Source organism: Metopolophium dirhodum, chromosome 2 (assembly GCF_019925205.1).
Source record: "Metopolophium dirhodum isolate CAU chromosome 2, ASM1992520v1, whole genome shotgun sequence".
NCBI classification, from domain to species: domain Eukaryota; kingdom Metazoa; phylum Arthropoda; class Insecta; order Hemiptera; family Aphididae; genus Metopolophium; species Metopolophium dirhodum.
Window position 1 is genome coordinate 2,997,913 of NC_083561.1, and position 24,831 is coordinate 3,022,743.

The window sequence follows — 24,831 nt, forward strand, 5'->3', positions numbered from 1 at the left end:
AATATAGGTATACATACTGTGAATTTTTACTTTTGACGTTCGACTCCTAATACCACCAACTAGATTCACTTTTCTACCAGAAACTGGAGATTGAAGCAGTTCTTCTGCTCCAAAAGGTTGGTGACAGAACAAAACATGATTGTAAAATCATTTCTCCGCTAAGAATCTAAAACAATAGAATAAGTGTTTGACGTATCGTATTGAACTGCCTACCTTTTAAATGTGAAAAAGTCGGTTTACAGCAGCTGAGCTGAACCTACCAAATTCAATAATTCTAAAAAATCTATTACGCCTGACAATGTTTAGTAGTGGCAAATAATTTTCCTCCTAGTAATATTATTATATTGTGATTGATCGTTGTTGACTGTTGTTACTCCTTGTTCAGCCTTCAGCGACAATGTATTTAAGTGGTAACACACTAGCACGTGTTAGGTATTGACGAAATCATTTTAATGAATTCAGACTAAATATTATTTTGAAATCTATCAAATGTATTTATTCGGTGGGATTTAGGAAGTATAGATGGGTTATTTACATATTAAATATTTGTTGTTAAAAAAACAAAAAATTCGACTATTTTAAATTAATTTATTAACACCCTAAACCTAGTTCGTCGTTAGGCGTGAAAATATTCCTATGTCAAAAGCCCTAGTTTTTCAGGAGAGACATTTTAGTAGTGAAAAAATCAGTATGTAACATAAAAATGTTAAAAAACATTTGAAAAAATGTAGTAGGTACCTATAATATCTCTATGTATTATAAAATGAATTATCCTGAGTGATTCATCATCGCCTAGCCGGAACCGCTGAAGCTATGAGCATGATAATTGGACAGTAGTTTTGTTTTGTGATGTAGACACCCACTAGGAAAGGATTTTTCAAAATTCAATCCCCACAGGGCCTGAATTGTTAAAAATGGTATAAATGAAAAAATCACATAGCCGGAACTGCTGAAGCTATGAGTATGGAATTTAGTCAGTAGTTTTATTTTATGATACAAAAAACCCCTAAGAAATGATTTTTCAAAATTCAACCTTACGGCGGTTAAAAAGGGTGAACATGGAAAAATTGATTGACTGATGCCCTGACTGATTCATTTGCCTTATCACCGACTTCACTGTGTCTGTAATATACTGTTCGCATAACCATAAGCGACACTCACGGGCAACTCCACGCGAGATGGCTAAAAATTAAAATATAATATGATTTTGCTTCGATATGCACGGCGACCACGGCAAATAACACCTAAAAGGAGTTCATTAATCAAATTTTTTTCCTGGTTATTCAGCTAGTAATACTATATATGTTTAGAAGTGAAATTGGACACTTACTATCGTTACATTATTTTATTTAAATTGGATATTAAATATTTTGTTAAGATTTTTTGCATATGCATATGAGGTTTATGTTAATGACATTTTATTCTGAAACACGAACACCACATAAGAGGTTAGTTGTGAACACTTAGAAGGTTAATTAAAAATATATTTCGTATGTTCACGTGGGAGTTTTACGGCTATAGATATTACTACCAAACAAAATATATGCACATATGAGGGGCATATTATCAGACGATTATTCATATACGACTCGCAATATAGTCACATGGGAGGTTTTGAGGACCATTGTTTAAAGAATAGAAATGTTATTTGAAATCGGTATTTGAAATAGTGATTAAAAATTATAAAAGTTCGTCAGGGAACATCCGAGTATAAAAAATTCAAAAATTGGACGAAATGAAATGGGAATAAATAATAGGTACACAATATAGTAATAATTGTTGAACAGCCATAAAAAAGATAAGGACAAAGCGCCCACGTGTAAAGGCTGTGCTAAATAAATTAAAATATTACTTAGTAATTTATTATGACCGGAATGGTGCAGTATACCTACCTATATACATTTTTTTAAAAGCTGCAGGTTACCAAGGTATACATATTATCTACTACGTATTAATAATATTCACATCTTCAAAATTAAATCTCTAAATATTTATTTATTTAAAAATAAAAGATTATATTTATTATTTTTTATTTTTACTCTATTAATTGTTATTTCTTAAACTTTATTCGAGATTACACTCACCCGACTCACGATTTTGTATTCAATATTTTTACACAATCATTTGGGTTAGAAATCACAAGTTAATAGAAACAATAAATGTGCCTATCGTCCTATCTCATGTAGATACGCCGTCACGCGGAGTGTTCCATTATTCTGCGGACCATTGGCGCAAATAGGGGGGGGGGGGCTTGGGGGGACTTAGTCCCCCCAAATTTCGGTCAACCCCCCCCCAGTTCAAAATCTAGTAATTAGTACTAATTTTTATATTCTGTGTTACTAAGCAATATGGCGGGCTATGGGAAGGGGGACTTGAGTCCCCCCAAAAAATTTTGTCAATTTGCGCCTATGCTGCGGACTAAATAACTTTCAATGATTTTCGTTGTTTTTTTAGACACCTACAGAATAACTGGCTACTATAATACCTACCTGCAGAGGTGGCAATTATTTTTGCCAGGTACGTGTCTTGTTTTGAAAAAAAAACCACGTACGCATTTTAAATTTTAAATTACGCGTTGACTATATAGGTAGGTACCGTTGGGTTTATTTTAGCGTGAACATTTTAAATACGGGTAAGGAAAATATGATACGTTCCTACGTGGGACGTAGCAAGTATAAAACCACACATGCGTGAGTTCGTGTAGGTACGAGTAAAAATTAGATTTGTAAACAATATTATGTTGGTTACCACACTGCATTAAGGGGGCTACGGTTAGGTTAGGCTATACGGTCGACGAAAAATAAGTGACTTTTAGCCCAAAAAGCCAGACAAAACTGGTGGAATTTGGTTCGACGAATTTAATTTTGAAAACGGATTATGATTGATTAACATGTTTACTAGGTTTCCATCGAGGTGATTTTCAGTATTCCAATTATTGTTAGAGTCACAACTCATAATGCGTATTAATGAATTAATATAAAATTATCATATTTCTATTCATGATATCACAGCTGAAAAAATAGATATTCAAAATCACCTCTGATGGAAACCTATATAATAGTAAACTTGGTAATCAATGAAAATCAGTGTTAAAAAAATTGAAATCCGTCAAACCAAATTCCTTCAGTTTTGTCTGGCTTTTTGATTTATTAACCATTTTTTTTCACAGCCCCCTTGAGATTTAAGACTAAGAAATTAGAAAGCGGACAAGTATCTACCCAACATTAAGGCTACAAACGTACTATTTGATTTTAAGATATAGTTTCTTTAATCGAGGCCATGTAAACTCGACCATTCAATGCATGCTTGTACCTGATCTGTCCGAATAACCAATGGCAACCATTTCAATACATATAAAAAATATAAATACTAATTTCTAGTTTCTACTATAACCATATTATAATCTTCAACCAAAAAAAAAGTTTTGATTTCCACCATGAATCCTATTGAGAACATTGTAAAATCCTTTCTTAACTAGTCTCTACATTATAAAACGAAACTAAGTATGCACCTAGTACCTACTGAGACAGTATTGACCAGATTTCACCACTTCGGAGGTTCCGACTAAGCGATGATAAATCAGTCAGCCAGTCAAGACAAGTTAAATAACTTATGTAATATTATAATATATTTAGATAAATTACAATAAAAATAAATTTGATTAATATATATGTGTGATCGCTCTATTCAGATTTTAGATTCTAAGATACACAATCATTTTTTTTTTTAATTATTCAGAAGAACCAAAAACAATAAATCAAAACAATCTAAACTCTATTAAGTCCAAAATCAAAAGACAAGACCTTATATAAGACGCATTCTTAAATTGTTATTTTACAGAATGTATGTTTTTTACTTTATACTTTTTAGCATTAGCGTCACTAGGGACAAAATTCTAGGGCAGCAAAAAAAATTATTTACAATAAATTGCTTTTTGTTTATTTTTTCAAATGATGTGAAAAAATTTGTAGGTATCATTATTTTTTATAACGTAAATATATTTACCACATTTATAATTTTCACTGAACTTTGTTATGGGTATTATTAGAATATATAGTACTTATAAATTTACCTAACAATCAAAAGTTGTTTTAACGATGATATTTTTACTTCATACTTAAGTTACAACTTACCGCTATCAATAACGACCCACTAACTAGTGGCTACTCAGTACTCCTACTTTATTCTAGCAGAGGTACCAAGTATATATAGGTATATTAAAATATACAATTTATTTTGACATCTAGTGTGGTTTGTTACATTCAGGGGGGGGGGCTTAAGCCCCCCTCAATATTCGCCTATGTATATTATATAATACTATATTATATCATTCAAAAAAATTATATATCGTAATTTAAAACAAAATATTATATATATTATCATTAATATTCTATTATTACTATATATAATTTTTTTGAATGATATAATATAATATACGTATTTGTAATTAATTAATATTAATAATGTGGTAACTGTAGATACTAATAAACGTTTAAAAAATATTTTTTAAACCATTTGCATGTGATTGCGAGTAATATTGTAGTCTGGGATTTTGGTAGTGTACAAGATAACATCCACTTTAGTCTTAGAAATGGTTTTTTTTTATTTATTCGTATTTATAAATATCTTAACATTGCATAAATAAATTAGACTTAAAGTAGTGTTTTCATGTCTAAAAAAAAATATACTATGGTAATGCACTCATAAAGAGAAGCAAAAGAAAAACAGTTGTTACTTGATATCTTCCCTCGTAAATAGACATTTTGGTAAAAACTTATAAGAAAACAATAATGTTACATGTTACTAAAATTGAGGGGAAAATAATAACTTAGCGTACAATTTTCTTTTCTAATTCGGCATAAAACAACAATGTGTAATTAATTGATAATTTAATACAGTTAATATTATTTTACATTATAAAATAAAATTGTGAGTATAAAATATCTTCAATGATACTGACATATAAGATATAAAATAAGATTTTTAAAAAAAAATGTATATTACAAAAGTTGTAGCACAATACATATCAATTTAAATCATGCAATGTTTAAAACATTAATTTAATTTCAATTTTTAAAAGTATTAAAATTTAATATTTTTAATACATCATTCCAAACCATTTCATTTTGTTACTATATAACAAAAAATAACAAGTGATGATATAAATTAAAAATAATAGAAGCGGGGGTTACAGTAAAGATTCAAATTTGTCACAAAAATAAAACATTAACGGTCAAATGTGAAAATCAATTATTAGTCATCAAAAGGCTTTGTAACATCTTCATCTGTTCTGGATTTAATACAGCTAAAGATGCATTAAATACCTCTTGGTTTGCCTAAAATCATAATATAAATAACAAAATAATTAATTAAAAAATAAAAATATTTACGCAGTATTTAAATCAATAATCAACATAACATTACACATTACAAAATAAATAGTATAATATGCTATATCATCAGGCATTTAATATTCACTTATTATTTTAGATGTATTTAAAATATATTATTTGATCTATTTTTGTATTTTCACATTTATTATAAATATTTATAATCAACTGATTAATATATTATATATGAGTCGTACGAAAAGTGAGATTACAATATTTAAAAAAAATTGATAAATGCATATTTTTCATGAATTTACTGAGATTAACAACAGCTTACAGGTAACGTTATTTTTCCAAATAATCATTGTTTAAAACATAAAGACTAGAATAAGGAGACCAAACTCTGCTTCTAACAACGTCCCAAAATGAGTCGCAAGATAATTTTTTTTATGCGGACAGCCGTACGAGGTTGAACTTTTTGTTAAGTCTTCATGGTTTAAACAATGCACTATAATTGGCGTAGCACTAGATATTTTTGTTACTCATGTCAAAGAACTTTATACCATGGCTAAATATAAAGGTATGTTTGCAAATTTGTGATACACAGGTTTCATGACCGCTACTGGCTGTGCATATTATCACTTCGATTTATAAGTTACCTACCAAAATAATACAAATTATTAATTCCATGGCTCAATAAATCTAAATATCAATGCCAGCTGAGATCCCTTTCCATACTAAATTCATGCAATAATAGTATGTGCGTCACTATATTTGTATTAGCCATTCATTATACCTCCTTTGGCTACTTATCAATATTATCTTTTTTCTTTCACCTATATTTTGCCTGAACAATTTTATCTACCTAAATACTTCATGAGATTTTATCACTGGGTGCAAGAACCAGACTGTAAGTGGGTAGATAATGATTTTCCATTCAAAGGAGTTGAAACTTTGTATTTTAAGCTTTTTCCTAATTCTCAGTTGGCTACAAAACGTATCCTCAATAAATTCCAGAAAAACATTGAAATTGTCATGTAGAAAATGCTGACTTGTAGTATATGCCTTCTTTATGTCCAACTTTATATTGCGTACTTTTCAAGGATCTCATTTTCTTCAAATGGAATACCATTATCTACCCCCTTACAGACAGAATGTGCTAATCTCATTGCACTCGTGTACAGATTAAGTGTTTTTTAAAACAAAAATAGTTAGTATAATCAAAACAAAAAATGTCTTAAGATTGTAAGATTACCAAATGATATATAGAGAGAACATTATCTGTGCTTAAGCATTATTAAATGTTTGATAACTTGATCCTCCAATTTGTTATAATTTTTTAAAGAATACAAAAAAATCCTGAATTAAAAAAATTAACAGAAATAAAACTATTGGCTCTAACAAAAGATGTCCATGCTTAAGCTTAGATAATATTCTCCACTATTTTATCGATGAAAATGAAGTGATTTTAGTCTTATCAAGACTTTTACAGTATTTAATCACTAAAGGCCGTTCTTACAATGTCTGGTTAAGTATCATTTAAGCCTATTAGTCTAAACAGCAGATTATGACGGTCAGCGTTATCTGACACTTAACCAGACATTGTAAGAATGGCCCTTAAAGGAGTAAAGGCGGTGGTGGTGTTTTCTTAGACACAAGCAACAAAAATTGGTAAACTATAATAAAAAAATATATACCTATTCATTAGATTTGAAAGTGTCGCCACTAGATGGCTTCTTCCTTCAAATATACTCATATTTTTTTTTACTTTAAACCAGCATAATTATTATATCACAAGTAAACATAAAATACTTTAATTACCTGTATTCCTCTAACAATCATAATCATTCGTTGGGCAACAGTATGTGTTCTGTCAATTGCATCTCTTAAAAATGCTTCTGCAATAATCCTTATTAAACTAGGAATATTAGAATTGTTTTGTCCCAATACCAAGGGATGGTGACTTTCGATGAGTTTACACAGGTACCCGTATACAAATGGAGCTTCGTCAGTATCTTCAGATACAGGTAAATAGCACAGCCTAAAAAAATTTCAAAATAATAATAAATAATCAAAACTTTGAAACTATTGATTTAGTATTACCAGAGAGGTAATATCTCATTAACATTAACGGCTGAACTGTTATATTCTAATATTTTGGCAATAGCTGATATGGCATTTTCAGTTGCGCTTATGTTATCAGCAGATCGGGCTTCATTGTTATTGATCACTTGTAGAAGGAATGGCATAATCTCAGCACACACACCAGAAAAACTAGGTCCTCCACACATCCCTAGCACTCCACAACCATAAATAGCGGCCTGACGAACTTCACTGTTAATATCCGTGACATATGCAACCATAGGTCGTAAGAAATATTCTTGATATTTAGCACAACCAGGCCCACAAAATTCAATAAGGTCATCAAAGACACAAAGACCCCACTGATGATCAGATGCACTCTTATCAGTATCCTATAAATGTTATGATATTAAAAAAGTTATAAATATAAAATAAGTGAGCATAGTAAAATCTTACCAATAATTTAGCAAATTGATGTACAATAAGATCAAAATATTGAAAGAAGTCTGTTTTAAAAGTGACAAAGAGAGCATGCATAATGTCGGTCATTTTGCTTAATTTGTAGACGTCATCAGTATCTTCCAAAGCTAGTCTTTCTTCAACAACCTAATATACACAAATTATATTAAAAGGTTCCAAAAAAAAATTAGCAACTGTTAATCTCATCAATTCGAACCTCATCATAATCTTCATCTTTACGTCTTTCAAAGCGTTGAAGTTCATTTTCAAAATGGGAAGTTAAATTTTTTTCCAAAGTATGCAATAGATCTTTCATCCATTTGTCTGACAAGCATCCTGTTCCCAATAATTCAATGCACTAAACATTACATTGATAAAATTATAACAAATATAACAAATGAAGAATATTAAATGATAATTATTATTTTTAATTATTTACTTTTCCTAATGCATCATACATCTCAGCACTAACATCTGGTTCTGGTTCAGATTCAATAGCTTGCAAAAGTTCGGGACAAATATAACCCCACATGTGTTGCAAATATTCTGGTCCTATGTTATAAACAAAATAATTTATCAATATAAATAATAAATTATGAAGAGAATGAAACACATTTACTTGATACTTATTATTTTTTATTTGCTTGACAACACATATTTAAATTTTAAAAAGGGCAATTTTTTTTCTTAAATATTATACATTAAAAACTAAAATACATATTGATAAGCTTAAAATAAAATAATATTAAAAATAAATAGTATATATTTAAGAGGACGCTACACAGACGTTTGTTGTCTCCGTCTTACAAATGCCTAACACAGCAAATTTTACGCTCAGCAAATCACTTTTAGTACTGTTGGTTTAAAAATTAAGAGTGATTTTGACCTCTTAAAAAATTTAAAGCTATTATTTAAGCTCTAGGGCATGCATCTCATAGGCTTTTTATTATATTTTTATTTTAAAGCGAGTTATGAGTATTTTAAAATTTAAAATTGTTTGTAGATACACCTTAAAATACTCATAACTTGCTTTAAAATTAAAATATAACAAAAAGCCTATGCGATTATCTTATCTTAAAATTTTATAAGACAACAATTCACTTTAATTTTTAAACCAACAGAGTTAAACGTGATTTGCTGAGTGTAAAATTTGCTATAATACACTCTAGTAAGACGGAGATAACAAATGTCTGTGTAGCGTCTTCTTAAGTTAATTTTTAGAAAATATATCAAGAGGACCTCAACGAACTGTTTCACTCTTTAGCCCACATACAACGTAGACAAAATAGATTCACGCAAAATCATTTTTTTAAGTACTCTTAGAGTAAAATCACAAATTAGAAAAATTATAGGTAATAATATTTATGAGGATCTGACCTATCGATTGTTTGGTAGTAATTGGTACTGGTTTGTTATATCCTCGCCTGTGTTTTTAAACAACCCAAATAATGGAATAGATATAACAGGGGTGGCCAAATCACGGCTCGCGGTCTTATTTACAAAAACCAAAATATTTTAATTTTTTTTGTATACATTTATAAAAAAATGTTTTTATTGTATTTATTTAAGGCTTAGAACATAGAATATAGATTAAATCAAACAACAAAAAAATTAATTAATATGAATAATAAATTAAAAAATTAAACATTAAGCTAATTTTGTTTGCGTGGTATTTTTTTTGTGTCTACTTTTTTAGTAAGCTTCTTAAGATCTGGTTGAATTGATGTAAGAGCAGTTCTTAGTAATTCTGTAAGATGATCATCAGTCAAATTTGAACGATATTTTATATCTGATATAATATAACCTAACCAATGATAAGTACGCAACTAGGATGAAATGGTAAGTCTGGGGGCTTAAAATGAGTATTTACCTAACATATAGCCTATAAAGAACAAGTTCTTTTTTATGTTTTTTGCCTTGAAACTAAGTTCATTTCTGAGGGGGACCAATCTTCCTAATGTTCGCTTTATCATGTTATTGCCTAATTTCAAAAAAAAAAAATTGCTTTTTGAATATTTTAATATCTTCTCTCCTTCTTCTTCATTGGAATCCACTTTGAATGTAGCCAAATAAAAATAAAATATAAAGCCAATATATTAAAACTTCAATAATATTATCCTTTATAATTTTTCTCAAAGATTACTCAAAAAATAATAAAAAAAAACCATTTCATGATGTGTTTTATTTATGTTGCACAGGGGTCTGAGAGAAAAAAAAAGCTAAAATCCTCTTAATAGTATTCATAAATTATATTATTTTAGTTAATAATTCAAGGGGAAACGTGTTGCAGAGTATTTTTAAGCTATGAAAGGGTTAAGAATCGCTGGTAAAATAGATTCCAAAACATGTTTCTGAATTTATTATTGTTACTAATAACCTTTTTTTGTATGAAATTTAATTAAATGTTATAATCTACCTTTGAAAAAGTTTTTAACATTCAGAAAATATACTTGATTAACCATCAAAATGTAAATTTTGCAAGAACATTTTTTATAGACTATATTATGTTCACAATCAAAGTATAACAAATGTTTATTATTAATGCAATAAATTAATAAATTAATTCAAAAACAATTAATCTACCCTATTTCAATTTTTCAATCATTAAAACATGAGAAAAATCAACCCTCATTATTTTTTCACATTAAAAAAAAATGGAAAGGAGAATTTTGTTTACATCTTTTAGAGAAGACTTTAACTAAGCACTAATCTATTGTGTATATCAGACAAACAGAAAAAAAGAATGTAGCAGTGCTTGATTAAATTTTTTAACATACCTCTAGTTTCTGCGCACTCCAAAAGACTAGGCATACTTTGCGCTGCAGCAATTCGAACATTATCGTGAAAATAAAATTTCAATAAGGGCACCATAAGTTTAACAACATCTTCTGCATAGGGTGCAAACCCAGTTTTCAATTCTCGTGCATAACAAACAAGCATCTCACAAGCTGATGCCTTATCTTCTAGACCTGAAGTTCTAATACCAAAGTTTTGTTGCTCTCCTAAAGGTACAAACTGCCATTCACTATTGTCAGTCATATTACTCATGTCATCATTATCCAGCAATGCAACTTCAGGTTTTAGTGAAGCAGCAGCCATAACTGGACCGATAACCAAAGGTAGATACTGTTCGAATTTTGGACCTATTAAATAAATCTTTATTAGTAATTAAAACGCATCGGATTTAACAACACATACCCATGACTTTACACATTCGAGCCCAAGATGATATCAAGTATGAAGTTTGTGGATCATCTTCTAAGAGTTTTTCATCTTTGTTATGTGTTGCCAACATTAAATCCATTACATCACTAGCATCCACCAAAAACTATGAATAAAACACAATTTCACAAATACAATCAATCAAATACATAGGTTATCATTTTTAAATAACTTACTTTCTCTTGACCAACAGCTAAACCTATTAAGCTAACACATTCTATTGTTTTGCCTCTTAACAGCTTTAATTCAGGAGCAACAGCATTACGAATGATTTCTTTTAAACATGGCATAAGGTGGTCATAAAATTTAACAAAATCTCCTTCACATGTATCAGCCACAGATGCGATGGTGGTTACCATTTGCTCTAATACTAGTCGTCTACCACCACCTTCCACGAGATCAGCAATACGAGCTTGTAATATACTTTCAAGTTTTACCATAATCAGATCCATGTAAGACAAAAGGGTTCTTTTAGGACAATCTTCACAAAAGTTTACAAGAGCAGCTCCTAAAAATAATTTAATAAATAATCAAAAATTCATAAAAAAATAAATAAATCTGATACCTAAAAATAAAATAAAGAAGTTAATGCGTCATTAATCAAAAGTGATTGTAATTAAAATAGTTGTGTAAGGCATATTCACTAATGGAAATGAGTAATAATTAATATCTTTAAAAAACCTAGAAATTAATTCAAATAAATACCAAGATTACTGATTGAAAATATTTATAATCGAAGCAAGGGATATGAAAATTAAAATAATAAGTTAGGTTGCCATTTTATAATATTTCAGCATTATTCAGTTATCATTTAAGTACAAAATTATATTTTTTTCCCCTGATACACAAGTATAAATGTTCTCATTGAAAAACATAGTCATTCTTAGATATAATAAACAAAATTCTTCTGCAATATTTTATTTCAGTAGGTGAATTTTCAACATAATATATGCATACAAATGTGTTAAACATGCAATTCATTACACATAAAATGTGTAAAAATAAAATGCCTCCAACTCAGATAAAGAAAATAATTTGTCCAAAATGTTTAAGTCATATTAATATATTATTAATTATTATATTTACCAGAACAAAAAAAATATATTATTTTGGTTTCATAATATACTATTATCAGTATTATTGTTAGAAAAAAAATAAACATTGTCATGAACTTTTGGCTTGTAATAAATTCTATTTTTTCAACCATTTAATTTGTATTATTTAGGTAATACATTTTTAACTGATATTGTATATTAACCACTCATAGGCGTAATTTATAGAAGGGCCCCCACAGATAATTAACTGAGTGGGCAATAGTCTCATTTGGGATAATAGATTTATAGTTTACTCCCCCCCCCCCCCCCCAAAGAATTTACCTAAGACCAGAATATTAAGGAAACTATAATTAAATTGTAAATATTAAATAACATTCTTATTTATGTGGATTATTAATCAACAATATAATTTACCTGCATGTGCTTGAACTCTAGGATTCAAATTATCTTCAAGTAACAGTAATATAGCTGGCACAATTTTGTCATGGAATTTCTTTTGAAAAGTTGGTGCAAAGTCTGCTGCCATTTGTCCAATAGCATTGCACATTGAATATCTCACTCTAGGATGCTAAACAAATAATGATAACATTAAAATATTGTTTTACATTTTAACATTAATTTACTAACTGGATCTTGTAAGAAAGTTAAAATTCCATCCAAAATTTCTGGGAGCATAGGCAACATTTGTTTATGACAACCTTCCCCCACAGCTGATATTGCCATCAAAGCGGCATGTCTAAAATATTAAAATGGTTTGATAAAATATAACCTTTGAGGTTGGTTAGACCTTAGCAATTATATTTTTTACCTATACTTCCAATTTGGATTTGCCAACATCGTTGATACATTACTTAATATATGTGGCAACATTGTTTTACCACCAAGACCACAGGCCAGTCTGTCCAGCGCAGATTCAGCTATAACACTCATACTTAGAACAAATAATAAACAACAAATTAGATACTTAGAAATATTAAAATTATATGATACTATATCGCCAATAAAAAGTAGTATTACCTTTCTTGGTCAGTTTCATCTGGATCATCTTGAGTACCCCAATCATCTTCATCTTCCACAGTAGCCATGAGTTCCAACACTTGTCCAACTAACTGTATAATATACTTAGATGATTCTTTACGCATCATTGCTGGTGCTGTTTCAGCTAATGTAACAACTACTTCAAGGCACATCTGACGGTATGATTCACTTGTCTCGTCATTTCCGAGATACTGAAAATTGTTGACAATATAAATATGAACAGAATTTATTTAAAATAACTAAATCACCTTCAAACACATTTCTACTATATTTGGCAACTGAGATCTTAAAAACTTTGGCGCATTTTCAGATAAATCAACCAATAGTTTAATCAACGAATCATCTGTTTCAGTCATTAAGCTTTCATTTGTTATCTATTAAAACAAAATACAGTAATTTTTTATTTCATTAGTTTTTATAAAAAGCCTTACTCTCATCATGTTTGGTAATAAATCAGTAAATTGTTTTTGGATTTCTATAACTTTGTCATGGTGTAATATGAAAGCACAAATTGCTTTAACAGCTTGAACTTGGACCTTTAACATAATTAATAAAAATTAATAGGTAATATTCATATTTAACTCAAAGACAATAATATTTACATTTGTATCAGGTACATTTAATGATTGGTGGAGCATTTGTTTTATCACAACCAAATAGTTTGATTGTTGATTACCAAAAACGCCAGGTACATTTCTAATATACATAAAAAAAAATGAGTTAAAAAGAACAAGTTTAATTTAAGTACCTAAAATGCTTTACTAACGTGAACATTCTAAGTGCAGAATCTTTCATATCATTTGAAGGCGAATTAGCACATTGAAACAGGAAATTCAAAAATTCTGGCCAGCTGTTATTACCATCATCATCCAGCTGATTTCTAGCTACTTCAGAAGCAACATCACACATTCTTCTACGTAACAAGTCATTTTTTTCATTATTTACACTTAACAACAAATTGTCTTTGAACTGTTTCTGATTTTCAGGTGATAACTAAAATAATAAGTCAGTTAAAAAACAATTAAATTCATAGATGAAAGTAAAGAACTAACATTAGGAAAAAATTCCAAGAAATCATTGGCCATAAGTCTGCGCAACATTACAGCTGCCACTTGTTTTTCATCTGCATCACCAGCTTGATTTTGTATAGCATTAAATAAATATGATACTTTTGATTCTAAAGGTAAAGATTGATAAGTCTCCTAAAAAAAAATGTGGTTATAAAATATTAACTCATGTATAAAATAACAAAATAGGTACTAAATTTTAAATATACTATAAATACATATAACATAGGTAATATAACCTAATACTTAATAGGTACCAAACCCTAACCTAACTAGTTATTACTAATTGTAACTGTAACTAATTCTGTTTCATATTTAAGCATACCTACAATTAATTAAGATATAAAATATAATGGGATCATTTAAGTATGTAGGTATATTGAAACAAGTTTGGATTGATCTAACATTAAGAGGAAATGTTTTAATATTATAATGAAAATAGTAAATACTATCAAAGATAAATTTAAAACAAAGTAAAGCTGAGTTTCTACAATCCTACCATATTATGTAGAGTTGAATACGGTAATTTGTTACCAACATTTTGCTACCTATGTAAAAGATATAAAATATATAGGTATAGAATAAAGCAAGAAACGGTTTAGTGGAAATCCAGCTTAAATTAAACTTTTGACCTTCTTGTCTAGAAACTTAAACATTTAAACTCGGGTAGTATTCTAAATAAAAAAAGATAAAATTGAAATAAAATCAAAACAAATGATTTATAAATTTTCTACTAAATCATAACTGTGAACAGATTGGTAATTCACTTTATAACAAGTTACATTTGAGAACTCGATGAGAAAATGTAAATGTTTATAATTTGATCAGGTAACACAAATTAAATTGAATAAAAATCAACAAGTAGTCGTTTACGGGAGTTCCACAGACCACAGTACTAATACCGAACATGAGTGGAACCATTACATCAAGAGCAATAATGGTTTTGGAATGCATGTACATCTGTTATGATTGTTTTATAGAACGGATAGATAAACTGTACAATGCACAGATCAATAGAGACGAGTGAGAAGGGATGAGGCGACTGGCATATATTTTAAGGTCGATGAGGAACCAACGGCCACCCAGCCCATTGCCGACCCACAGTGAAAAGTGTTAATTTACCTCGGCCCTTTGCCGCACATTATTGTCGGTACTCAGCAAGCTGGTGAGTATTTGATGGAAATCACTCGTGTTGTCGCCTTCGGCCATGGTTCAGTTCGCGATGACACTCTTTGTTCCTGCGCTGCGAAACTCGCTATCGATGATCAGACACCCGTTGGCGCGTACTATTGCCGGCGCGCGGATGGCCACTGACGACGACCACGAGTCGGTTGCTACCGGTTAAAACGCACTTCACCAATCCGGATTTGGTTAGGAATTCGAGACGCGTGCTCCGTTCTTCAAAGCCGTCGATGCGCTTACGTATTCTGAATTTTATAGTTTCTCGATTATCCTTTACTCCTACACGCTGCAAACCCGTTGACGGTCGAGGCGTTGAGCACAAAAATGTGAGACCACAGTCCACGATAATGATGGTTTGGTTACGAATATAATGTCGTTCGTTCCTTACCTTATACCCAGTAATTAGTATGAATAATAGTTAATACCGCGTATCGCAACGGCGCAGGGATGTCCAACGTGCGCGACAGTGTGGCTACTGAGTAAATAATGGCTCGCCATGATGTTCAACGAGCATTGTACATTAATTGTACAGTGCACACACTGCGGCCGTCTGGCGACTTTGATAACCACTGAGCTGAACTGAATCAAGGTTATTTTATTTATCATAATATACTGAAAATGATAACGCGTGCGGCACTCATGCCACAGAATAGATTAAATGCTCATGCTTCATCACAGATTTCTATATAGTATAGTCACGGACCTTTTAAGATATAATGGACTGGAAACGAGCAGCTTACCACGGCCTTGAATGTATGTTCAAGAGGCAAAGTGCGGGGGGTCGTCATGTGTTCTTAAAGTTCACAGCGCCCTCTGCATTTAACACAGACTTAGATACAAATTGTGTAGCCAAATAAAACCACCGGTAGTGCTGAAAACTTCAAGAACAGTGTTCTTATCAGCTAAGTGACACCTTTTCGTGGCCGTCCCCCGACCACCGCCGACCATGGCGTTTCCAGTCAATTATATCTTAGTCCGTGAGTGTAGTATAGAAGTATGTGTGCTTCATAGATAAAGTACACACTACACACACAGATATAAAATATAATAGTATTTTATATCTGTGTATTATTCTATGGGGTGTATACACGACATTATATTTGTATATAATATTATCTATGGTGGCAGTGTGGCACTGTGGCGTGCGCCGTGCGGCGCCCTTGGAAATTGGCAATTTACTGCAATAATATGCATTATAAACACCAATCCAAGGTCAACACTCGATTGATTATATCATGATTCATGAAATGACTCACGCGTCATGACAAAATAAATTAAAATAATTATTTTGTCAATTACCTATTGTCATATTATATTGTTTATTTTTACTCTTTCTCTACTTCTTAAAATAATAATAACTACTCTTTACTCTTATATCGCTAAAACAGTGTATCTCAAAGGTTGTGCCATGAAAACTTGAACTTTTTTATTCTAACACTGGTGCGACACGTTTGAATGTTACTGTTTCATTGTTTCATACAATATAATAAAATGTTCGATATTGAAAGAAAAATAATATATGAATATTAAATATTATATTACTTAACAATTTACTCTGTCCAGCGAGAGAATACTCCGATTCTGCGCTCAGTGACCTGTAGGGCGATTCTCTATGCCATAACTAATTCTAAAATTTATTCAGTCACGACATTTTTAAGTCACCCAACATTTGGCGTATTTTTCCGTTTCTGTAAGTTGATGACAGGGTTCAACAAGAGGTAAAAAAATTAAAACAAAAAAAAATGAAGACTGAACTAGGTAGGTACTAAAACTCCAGACCCAATGTGAGTCTGGAACAAAATGGGTATTTGACGACAACAATGAGGCTGAAAATACAGACTAATAATTACTTATTGTTTTAATTTAAAATGTTTAGGCGTAAGCGTGCGCACGGGGTAGTCATTAATGTTTTATGTACTTATATGTACATGTATGTATATGACTACCCTGCCAGAAATTCTGCGCTCGCTTATGTGTTTAGGCTTTGTTTTTATAATATTATGTTAAACTGATATACCACATAATATATTTTTAATTGTTTTTGTTTAAATTGTTAACAAAAAAATAAAATTATGTTGTGTCTCATCCACAACACAAAAAATGAAAAAAAGAATATGGTTGGACAAAAATTTATTTTTAAAACATGTTAGTAAATACTTAACACTAATACATTTGTTGATGTGTGATTAATCTGGACAAAAAAAAAAAGAAAAAGGTTAGACAATACATTGGTAAACGCTCTAATTAAAATAAACAGATTAAATTCAACAAATTTACTATTTATAATATTTAAATATATAAATTGGATACACTTTCATATAGTAGGAAGATTACTGTTTATTTAAATTATAATCTAAAAAATAAAAATTGAATTTGTTGGTATAAATGTAAATGCATTGCTTGTAAAAAATTAACTATAAAATATTTTATTATTTATCATTATTATAACTAGAAGTCTACGAACATATAAGTTAATTGTCACATGTAGTTTACCATTATCGTTACTACTCCCTACTCAGTACTCAGTACTCCTTGTTCGTAAACCATGTGATATTATATTTTGTAAAATCAGATCGACTGGTTCGTTATCTGCAGATCTTTGACATAATATTTGAAGACGATGGTCCAAACTGTTGCGCCTATGCATGCCTATCGGAATCTTATTCACATGAATACGTTAATTATTAATTGGTATCAACTAAAAATGTATATTATTTATAATTTATATAAAAAACAGCCATTCATTTTACAAAAAGAAATAATAAATTGATGATAATACGTCGTATTCTGATATTCTACAGAATATCTTTCGTTTGACCATATTATTTCCCCCTTGTATTGATGTGTGAGCGTATCATTACAATATCATAGGTTGACTGACCATTTTCGCTCAGAATCGTTTTTCTTATACAATGATGGTATATCATTAAATTCAAAATTTAACACCATCCTTTACAGTGACCCACTTGTAATCTACTGTACAGCAGAGCGACGTCCACTTACCCACTTTTTTTTTTGTTGTAAGGAGAAGTTTTGATACATAAACACATAAATTATTATAGGGTGCTAATTTTAAAATTGGGGGTGCTAATACCCCCTAAGCCTCCCCCCCCCTATTGCGCCTATGTTTATAGGTAAATTCTGATTTCACCAACACGTTGAGAATACAAATACTAACAATTCCAAAAAATAGTTTGGGGGAGTAAACTACATTCGTTCCTAATGTTCCTATAACTTTAATGCGCATACTGTATAGTGTAGACTTCTACATAAAGAATTATTTAAAAAATCAGCCTTCTTAGTACTCCTGGCGGACAATTCCTGCATTAAATTCCGTCAAAATACGACTCAATTTTCGACGCTGAGTTATAATATAATATATTAATATTAAACTTATCTATACCGTATGGTCCGTATGCGTATTATCCACAGATATCTATAAACTATCTCTATATCTATATAGATGTCTGTGGTATTATCTACATCGTGACGTAAGTCGTAAACCATAAAAAGTAAAAGCAGCTGATCGGAAACTTGATAACCTGTGGTAATTAATGATTATAACAAATTGTTTCTTATGTAGTATATTATTATACTACCTATTTAGTATTCATATATTTTACTCATTACTAATAACTATAAGAAATAACTAATAAATATAAAAAAGAAGCTACTTAATATTATATTATTTGGTATTTCCGATTTCGGTGTTATTAGTACTTATTAGTTATTAGTTAAACCATTATTTAAGAACCTTTGAGCTTCAACATCATATTTTATTTGTTAATTTCATAATCAAGTAATCTAATTATATAATATTATTTTAATGGTTTAATTTCTTATTTGTCTTACTGATTATACTTATTAAATATAACTGAAATTATGACAAAACATCAGGTAAGGATAAGTTTAATAAGAAATCATAAAACAATAGTTATAAAGGTATACAAATAACAGGTAAGATAAATAATTGATTAATGTGGTGTTATTAATATTTGATTTTACATTGTTTAAATATTTTTTATCTAAAGTACACATATAAGTTTAGGTTGAATTTTTGTAACAATGATTAGGTATACTCGTATTATTATTTATAAGGAATAAATCTAATGATTATATTACAAAAGACCTTTTTATTATTACATACCATTTTAAAGGTTTGATCGCCAATTTAACTCTTGTCCATAACTTCTTGAAATAAATTTGAACAGGTTTAGTGAAACTGAATCTTTGTAGTTTACAAGGTTTGGCCAAAAATTTGATTCAAATTATACCAAACTGTTGTTCAGAATAGCCTTCAGCCTTGGGTCTACGAGAATAGGTACTTTGCTATACCATCATTCCTATCAGTCAATATTACTCGCAGTCACAGCCACAGATTTTCAAACTTCTAATTACAGTAACTGAACATAAGTTAATAATTGATAAACTAACTAACTTTAAATGGTTATAAGCAGTAGCGCCAAACTATATTTTAAAGGGGGGGGGGGCAAGTACAAAGTTATACGGACCACCATCCCTGTTTACAAAATGTTGCTGCATATGTTTACAATAATAGCTTAGGAGTTAGGAATATAATTCATAAATAGTTTGTTGGGGTACCCGCAGACCCCCACCTACCGAAAAAAAGGGTGGGCGGTCGCCCCTCTTAGGTTATAGGTTCGGCGCCACTGGTTATAAATTTAAATTTATTCTTTTCCTGTTCATATCCAACCACATAAGTAAAATTTTATTAAAATTAAGAAAAAAAGATAATTACCTAATTAAAACCATTATTACCCAGTGTTAATAATTCATATTGCATTTACATAAATATTTTTTTTTTAAAGGTCAGATGTCTTCTGCAGCGATTGGTATAGGTGCTATTATTTTAATTGGACTTTGGTTTTCATCTTTTATATTGTGTCTTCTGTCTCTTCGAACACGACATAGTATTGGACCAATTGTTTTGGTATCTACAATCCTTATAACAATTATATTACTTTCAATACCTCGTAGTACAGTAGAAACACCTAAACCAGATATAAAGGTATGAATCATACAAGATGTATTTAGTATATTTTTTATTTTTTCATATTATTTAAATACAAATAATTTTTATACATTTTCTATTTTTAGATTGTAGATCCGCTGTATGTTTGGCGTTTAGCAACTCTGAGCATACTTTCTATAAGTGCAGCAATAGGATTGGCTGCATTGTTCTCTTCGCATGTTATGAGTCGTAAAACTGTGCCACAACTTAAATCTTGGGTACTATAAACTATAAACAATGTCTTTCAACCGATTTCGTTGCCTGGAAAAAGTTCATCAAACAACTAAACGATCAATGTCAGTGGGTCGTGTCTATCGTAAATCATTTACAGTATGTGGCAGTGAAGACTTTATACAGAATGTATTAAAAAGTGATATTCCTGTGATTGTCAACTTCCATGCAGAGTGGTGTGAGCCTTGTTTAACATTAACACCAATGTTAAAAAAGATGGTTGGGGACTCACCGTCTGTACATTTAGCAATAGTAGATGTTGAAAAGAATGCTGATTTGGTTCACACTTTTGAGGTAAAAGCAGTTCCAGCTGTTTTAGCCATTCGTGATGGTCATGTCATTGACAAATTTATTGGACTCATTGACAATGACATGATCAATGAAATGGTGAAAAAAATATCTAAGCCGGAAGAAGTATAGACACAATGATAATCATATATATATATATATATAATTGTATAAAAGCATTATATAGTGACACATAATATATTATATCTTTTATTGTAGTACCTATATATTGTAATAGCTTGCTTTTAAACCAGTTTTTTAGACATTCATTTCTTAAATATTAATTAATTCTTAACATGATTAAAAATTTGAATATTATTTTGTTTAAAATTCAAAGTAAATTCAACATTTATTGTTTTTCTAGTCACTATTATGTTATTTGTTTTATATTTCTATTGAAATGTTTAATAATAATTTGTGTGTTTATGTAAATATCAAAAAACATGTATTAGTAATTTTAATTTTTTTTTTTAAATATAGTAATTTAAACATTGCATTTACCTGTATAATATGTTATATAGTACTAAAATAATTCAACTTTGATTAGTCACACTACTGGACAATGGTATAATGTGAGACACCGAATTCTAATTAAAACACTTTATTCATATGTATATACATTTCTACTACAATATCTACTAACATTTTAAGTATTTAAAACATCAGTAATTAAAGTAATTGATGACTGCTCGGATTCATATAAGAGTTACTACGGGTGGCAAGCTTCTTTGAAAGTCAGCAGCAATGGGCGTGAAGTATGCTATTGTGAGCAATACTTTATTATTCCAATAGGCAATAACCGTCAGGCTTGCATTTTGCTAGGATAAATACTGTAAAGTGTAAAGTGGTATTTCAGCTGCAGCCAATTGTTAGTAACACTGGCCGCAGACAATAAAAAAACGAGTTATTGAGGGATGAGATCTGAACCAATCGGTTGCCACCAGAAGTTAAAATTATCATTGAGTATTTGTACAACATAATATACTCAATGCTATTATATTTGATAGAATTTTGTAATGTAAAATAACATTATTCATACACACTGGCACTTTAAATTTAAAAATCAAACTTACTTCTTTTGGGTGTAACACACTGTGGAAGCAATGTTTTTTAAGTGTAAATGATGTATAGCCATCCCGACCGGCATTGTCTGTGAGATTCGCTTGTGATTATGGGTGCAGCATATTATCTGGTAGGCAATCTACCTGCGGTAGATCGAGGACCCGGTTTGATTTGTACGCAAGTTCTAACCTAACCATACTAAAATCCAATCAAAAAAACCAAACATGCATTTGTATAGATAAAGAAGAAAAATAATAAAAAAAAAACAATGTAAATCAATGCAAAAAATTGGTTTACCAAAACTGTGGTTTAACTAGACATTTTGTACTAAAATACATAGTAGTGCCACTGCGTCAATAGACGTATCGCTTTATTAATGATTATTTTTAAAACCAATTGCAATCATTTACAAACAAACATTTCCATTGTAAATCTCAAAATCACTGTTTGAGCACCTCCCCGGGTCGGATCTCTAATTTACCATTTTTAAATTATCCAATGTTACTCAGGGATAATGTAGCATTCTAATAGTGAAAGAATTTTTGAAATCGGTCCAGTAGTTTTTGAGTTTATTTATTACAAACAAACAAATTTTTCCTAACATTAGTATAGAAGTATTCAAGTATAGATCAATAACAGTATACATGATCATATATTACTAGTTATTCAAGTACATATTTTTAAATTTCTAACTCTAGATCACCAATTGTATCATTAAGACTGTATTATGAATTGATTTTTATATGAATGGTTATGTACTCATGTCCAATGTATTATTTTAAGTTGATTTTCATCCGTTTGTGTATTGCATAATTTGGTTTTATTCAATGTTTTTTCTGGGAAATGTGAACCTCTATTATTAACTGGGGAAACTTCTTTCAAAAGTTTTGGCAAAATATTTTTGCTTATAAAATTATGAATCTTTACTGAATTCCTATATTCTTGTTTCTTTTCCTGTTTTAAAGTTTTGTTAATATCTTGTTTCCACTGTTCATTCATCATATTCAACTTGTTTGATATTCTTTGTAACTTTCTTATTTTTTTTGATTTCTGACTTTCATTTGTAATAGTCTCATATCTTATATCTTTAAATGGATTACGGCCAATCAGGGATATTATAGTATCTGTATAAAACTTGTATTGTAAATTATAAGATATTGTTTCATTAGCCAATTCTAATGGTACGTTTAATCTGTGTACAATAATACCATTTTTTTTAAAATAATGTTCCAAATTTATTGATGCTAATTCATATTTTTGTTTGTTATTTACATAAACACTTTCTGTTTTATTTTTCTCATGCATGTTTGTTCTAGTTATAGAGACTTCTTGTTCATGATAAATATCTGAGCTTTTAGATTCAAAACTATTAGAAATATTTGACATGTTTTGCTCTAAATTCTTGTAATTTAAACATATTTTACTTTTTTCATTAATAGCCAAACAAGTGTCTTCACAACATTTTTGAATATTTGTTATTATTTGATTATATGATAACAAAATAATAGTATTTGGGTAGCTAATATCATTATTAAATATAAATTCTATTTGCTCCACATATAAAGGGAAAATGTCGAGTACATATCCTTGATTACGACAAGAGAACGAAGAGAGTGATTCTTTAATTAATGGCAATAAGTAATAGTTGTCTAACCAACCTTTGTTTTTCTTGAAATTGTTTTCATATTCCTCGTATTTTGCATTCAAATTTCCTATCATAAATTTAATATTATTAATTTCAGTATCCTTTTCAAGCAGATCTACTTTTTTTTTTGTGAATAATTTATAATTTCCGTGCTCTTTAAAATAATTATCATATCTTAAATTGTTGAGATTTAAACTATTTTCTGACGAGTCTGTTAAAATTTCATTTTCTGAAATGTGTGTATTATTATTTATAATTTCAAGGTTTTGTTTAGTATCATCTATCATTTCATTATTATTTTGTTCATTAGAAGAATAATTATCAACATTCAATTGTTCATTAATCTGTTCTAACCAGTCATCAAATTGAGCAGTTAATTTAGCTAATGCATGTTTGATATTGGTACGTTTTATGTATAAGTCCTTCATTTTTAATTCTAATTCAATTCGATCATTTTTCAATGATGTGAAATAACTATTTATTAAATTAGGAATGTCAATTAATTGTACTTTATAATACTTGGCTAGGCGCTTGGCAATATTGGATGACATGTGTGTTGGTTGCCCACTAACTATAATTTTTAAAGAGTATAAATTATTTGCTTCAACAAAATCAAGTGTCAATTTTTTCATATTTGATATTATTGATGTTTGAAGTATCTGATAATCGGGTACAATAATATCTAACATAGAATCTATATTTAAGTCGCTACATATTAAATCCCACGTAAAACTGTTAAATTTATATTGGTTCATGATTAAACTGTCTTCCTTTAAAACCAAATGTGAACTACAAAGTTCATCGCAAATCGATTTTATAATGTTATTAAAACCATATGATTCTTGTTCTACTGCTAGTATATAGTTATTTTTAACACGATTATTTTTTGAAATAATGAAAACTAATTTGGCTAATTCATCTATATGAAAGACGGGCACTGTTCGATTCAACATGGCAATATACATTTCTTTAGGATTGTACCAAGCACTGGTAAAAACAAAACGTAAAGCATTTTCTTCATGACCATAAATAATACCAGTACCAAATACATATGTTTGAAAAATATCTTTGATTTTTGATGAATTAGATTTTAAAAGTAATTTCTCAAATTCAAAAATGATTTGATATTTAGCTATTG

General features: G+C 29.6%; 2 protein-coding genes across 3 annotated transcripts; one reads left to right on the forward strand and one right to left on the reverse strand.

The window, feature by feature from the left end:
• Positions 1 to 4,578: 4,578 nt before the first annotated feature.
• Positions 4,579 to 15,839, reverse strand: LOC132938637 (importin-5). The gene is made up of 19 exons (XM_061005575.1): positions 15,376 to 15,839; positions 14,239 to 14,388; positions 13,953 to 14,179; positions 13,789 to 13,882; positions 13,618 to 13,722; positions 13,435 to 13,560; positions 13,166 to 13,377; positions 12,957 to 13,079; positions 12,776 to 12,884; positions 12,563 to 12,716; positions 11,270 to 11,601; positions 11,070 to 11,199; positions 10,649 to 11,014; positions 8,311 to 8,423; positions 8,089 to 8,229; positions 7,869 to 8,018; positions 7,434 to 7,804; positions 7,152 to 7,371; positions 4,579 to 5,336 (listed from the first exon to the last, which is right to left on the reverse strand). The coding sequence occupies exons 1-19, from the start codon at positions 15,460 to 15,462 to the stop codon at positions 5,247 to 5,249; spliced, it is 3,300 nt and encodes a 1,099-aa protein (XP_060861558.1). The 5' UTR covers positions 15,463 to 15,839; the 3' UTR covers positions 4,579 to 5,246.
• A 2,940-nt stretch (positions 15,840 to 18,779) lies between these two features.
• On the forward strand, positions 18,780 to 21,482 carry LOC132939927 (thioredoxin, mitochondrial). Of its 2 annotated transcripts, none has more exons than XM_061007362.1 (3): positions 18,780 to 18,982; positions 20,265 to 20,464; positions 20,554 to 21,482. In XM_061007362.1, the coding sequence occupies exon 3, from the start codon at positions 20,705 to 20,707 to the stop codon at positions 21,116 to 21,118; it is 414 nt and encodes a 137-aa protein (XP_060863345.1). In that variant the 5' UTR covers positions 18,780 to 18,982; positions 20,265 to 20,464; positions 20,554 to 20,704; the 3' UTR covers positions 21,119 to 21,482. The 2 variants fall into 2 exon arrangements, with proteins under 2 accessions (XP_060863345.1, XP_060863343.1); XM_061007360.1 differs by lacking the exon at positions 18,780 to 18,982 and adding an exon at positions 18,998 to 19,332.
• The last annotated feature ends 3,349 nt before the right edge of the window (positions 21,483 to 24,831 follow it).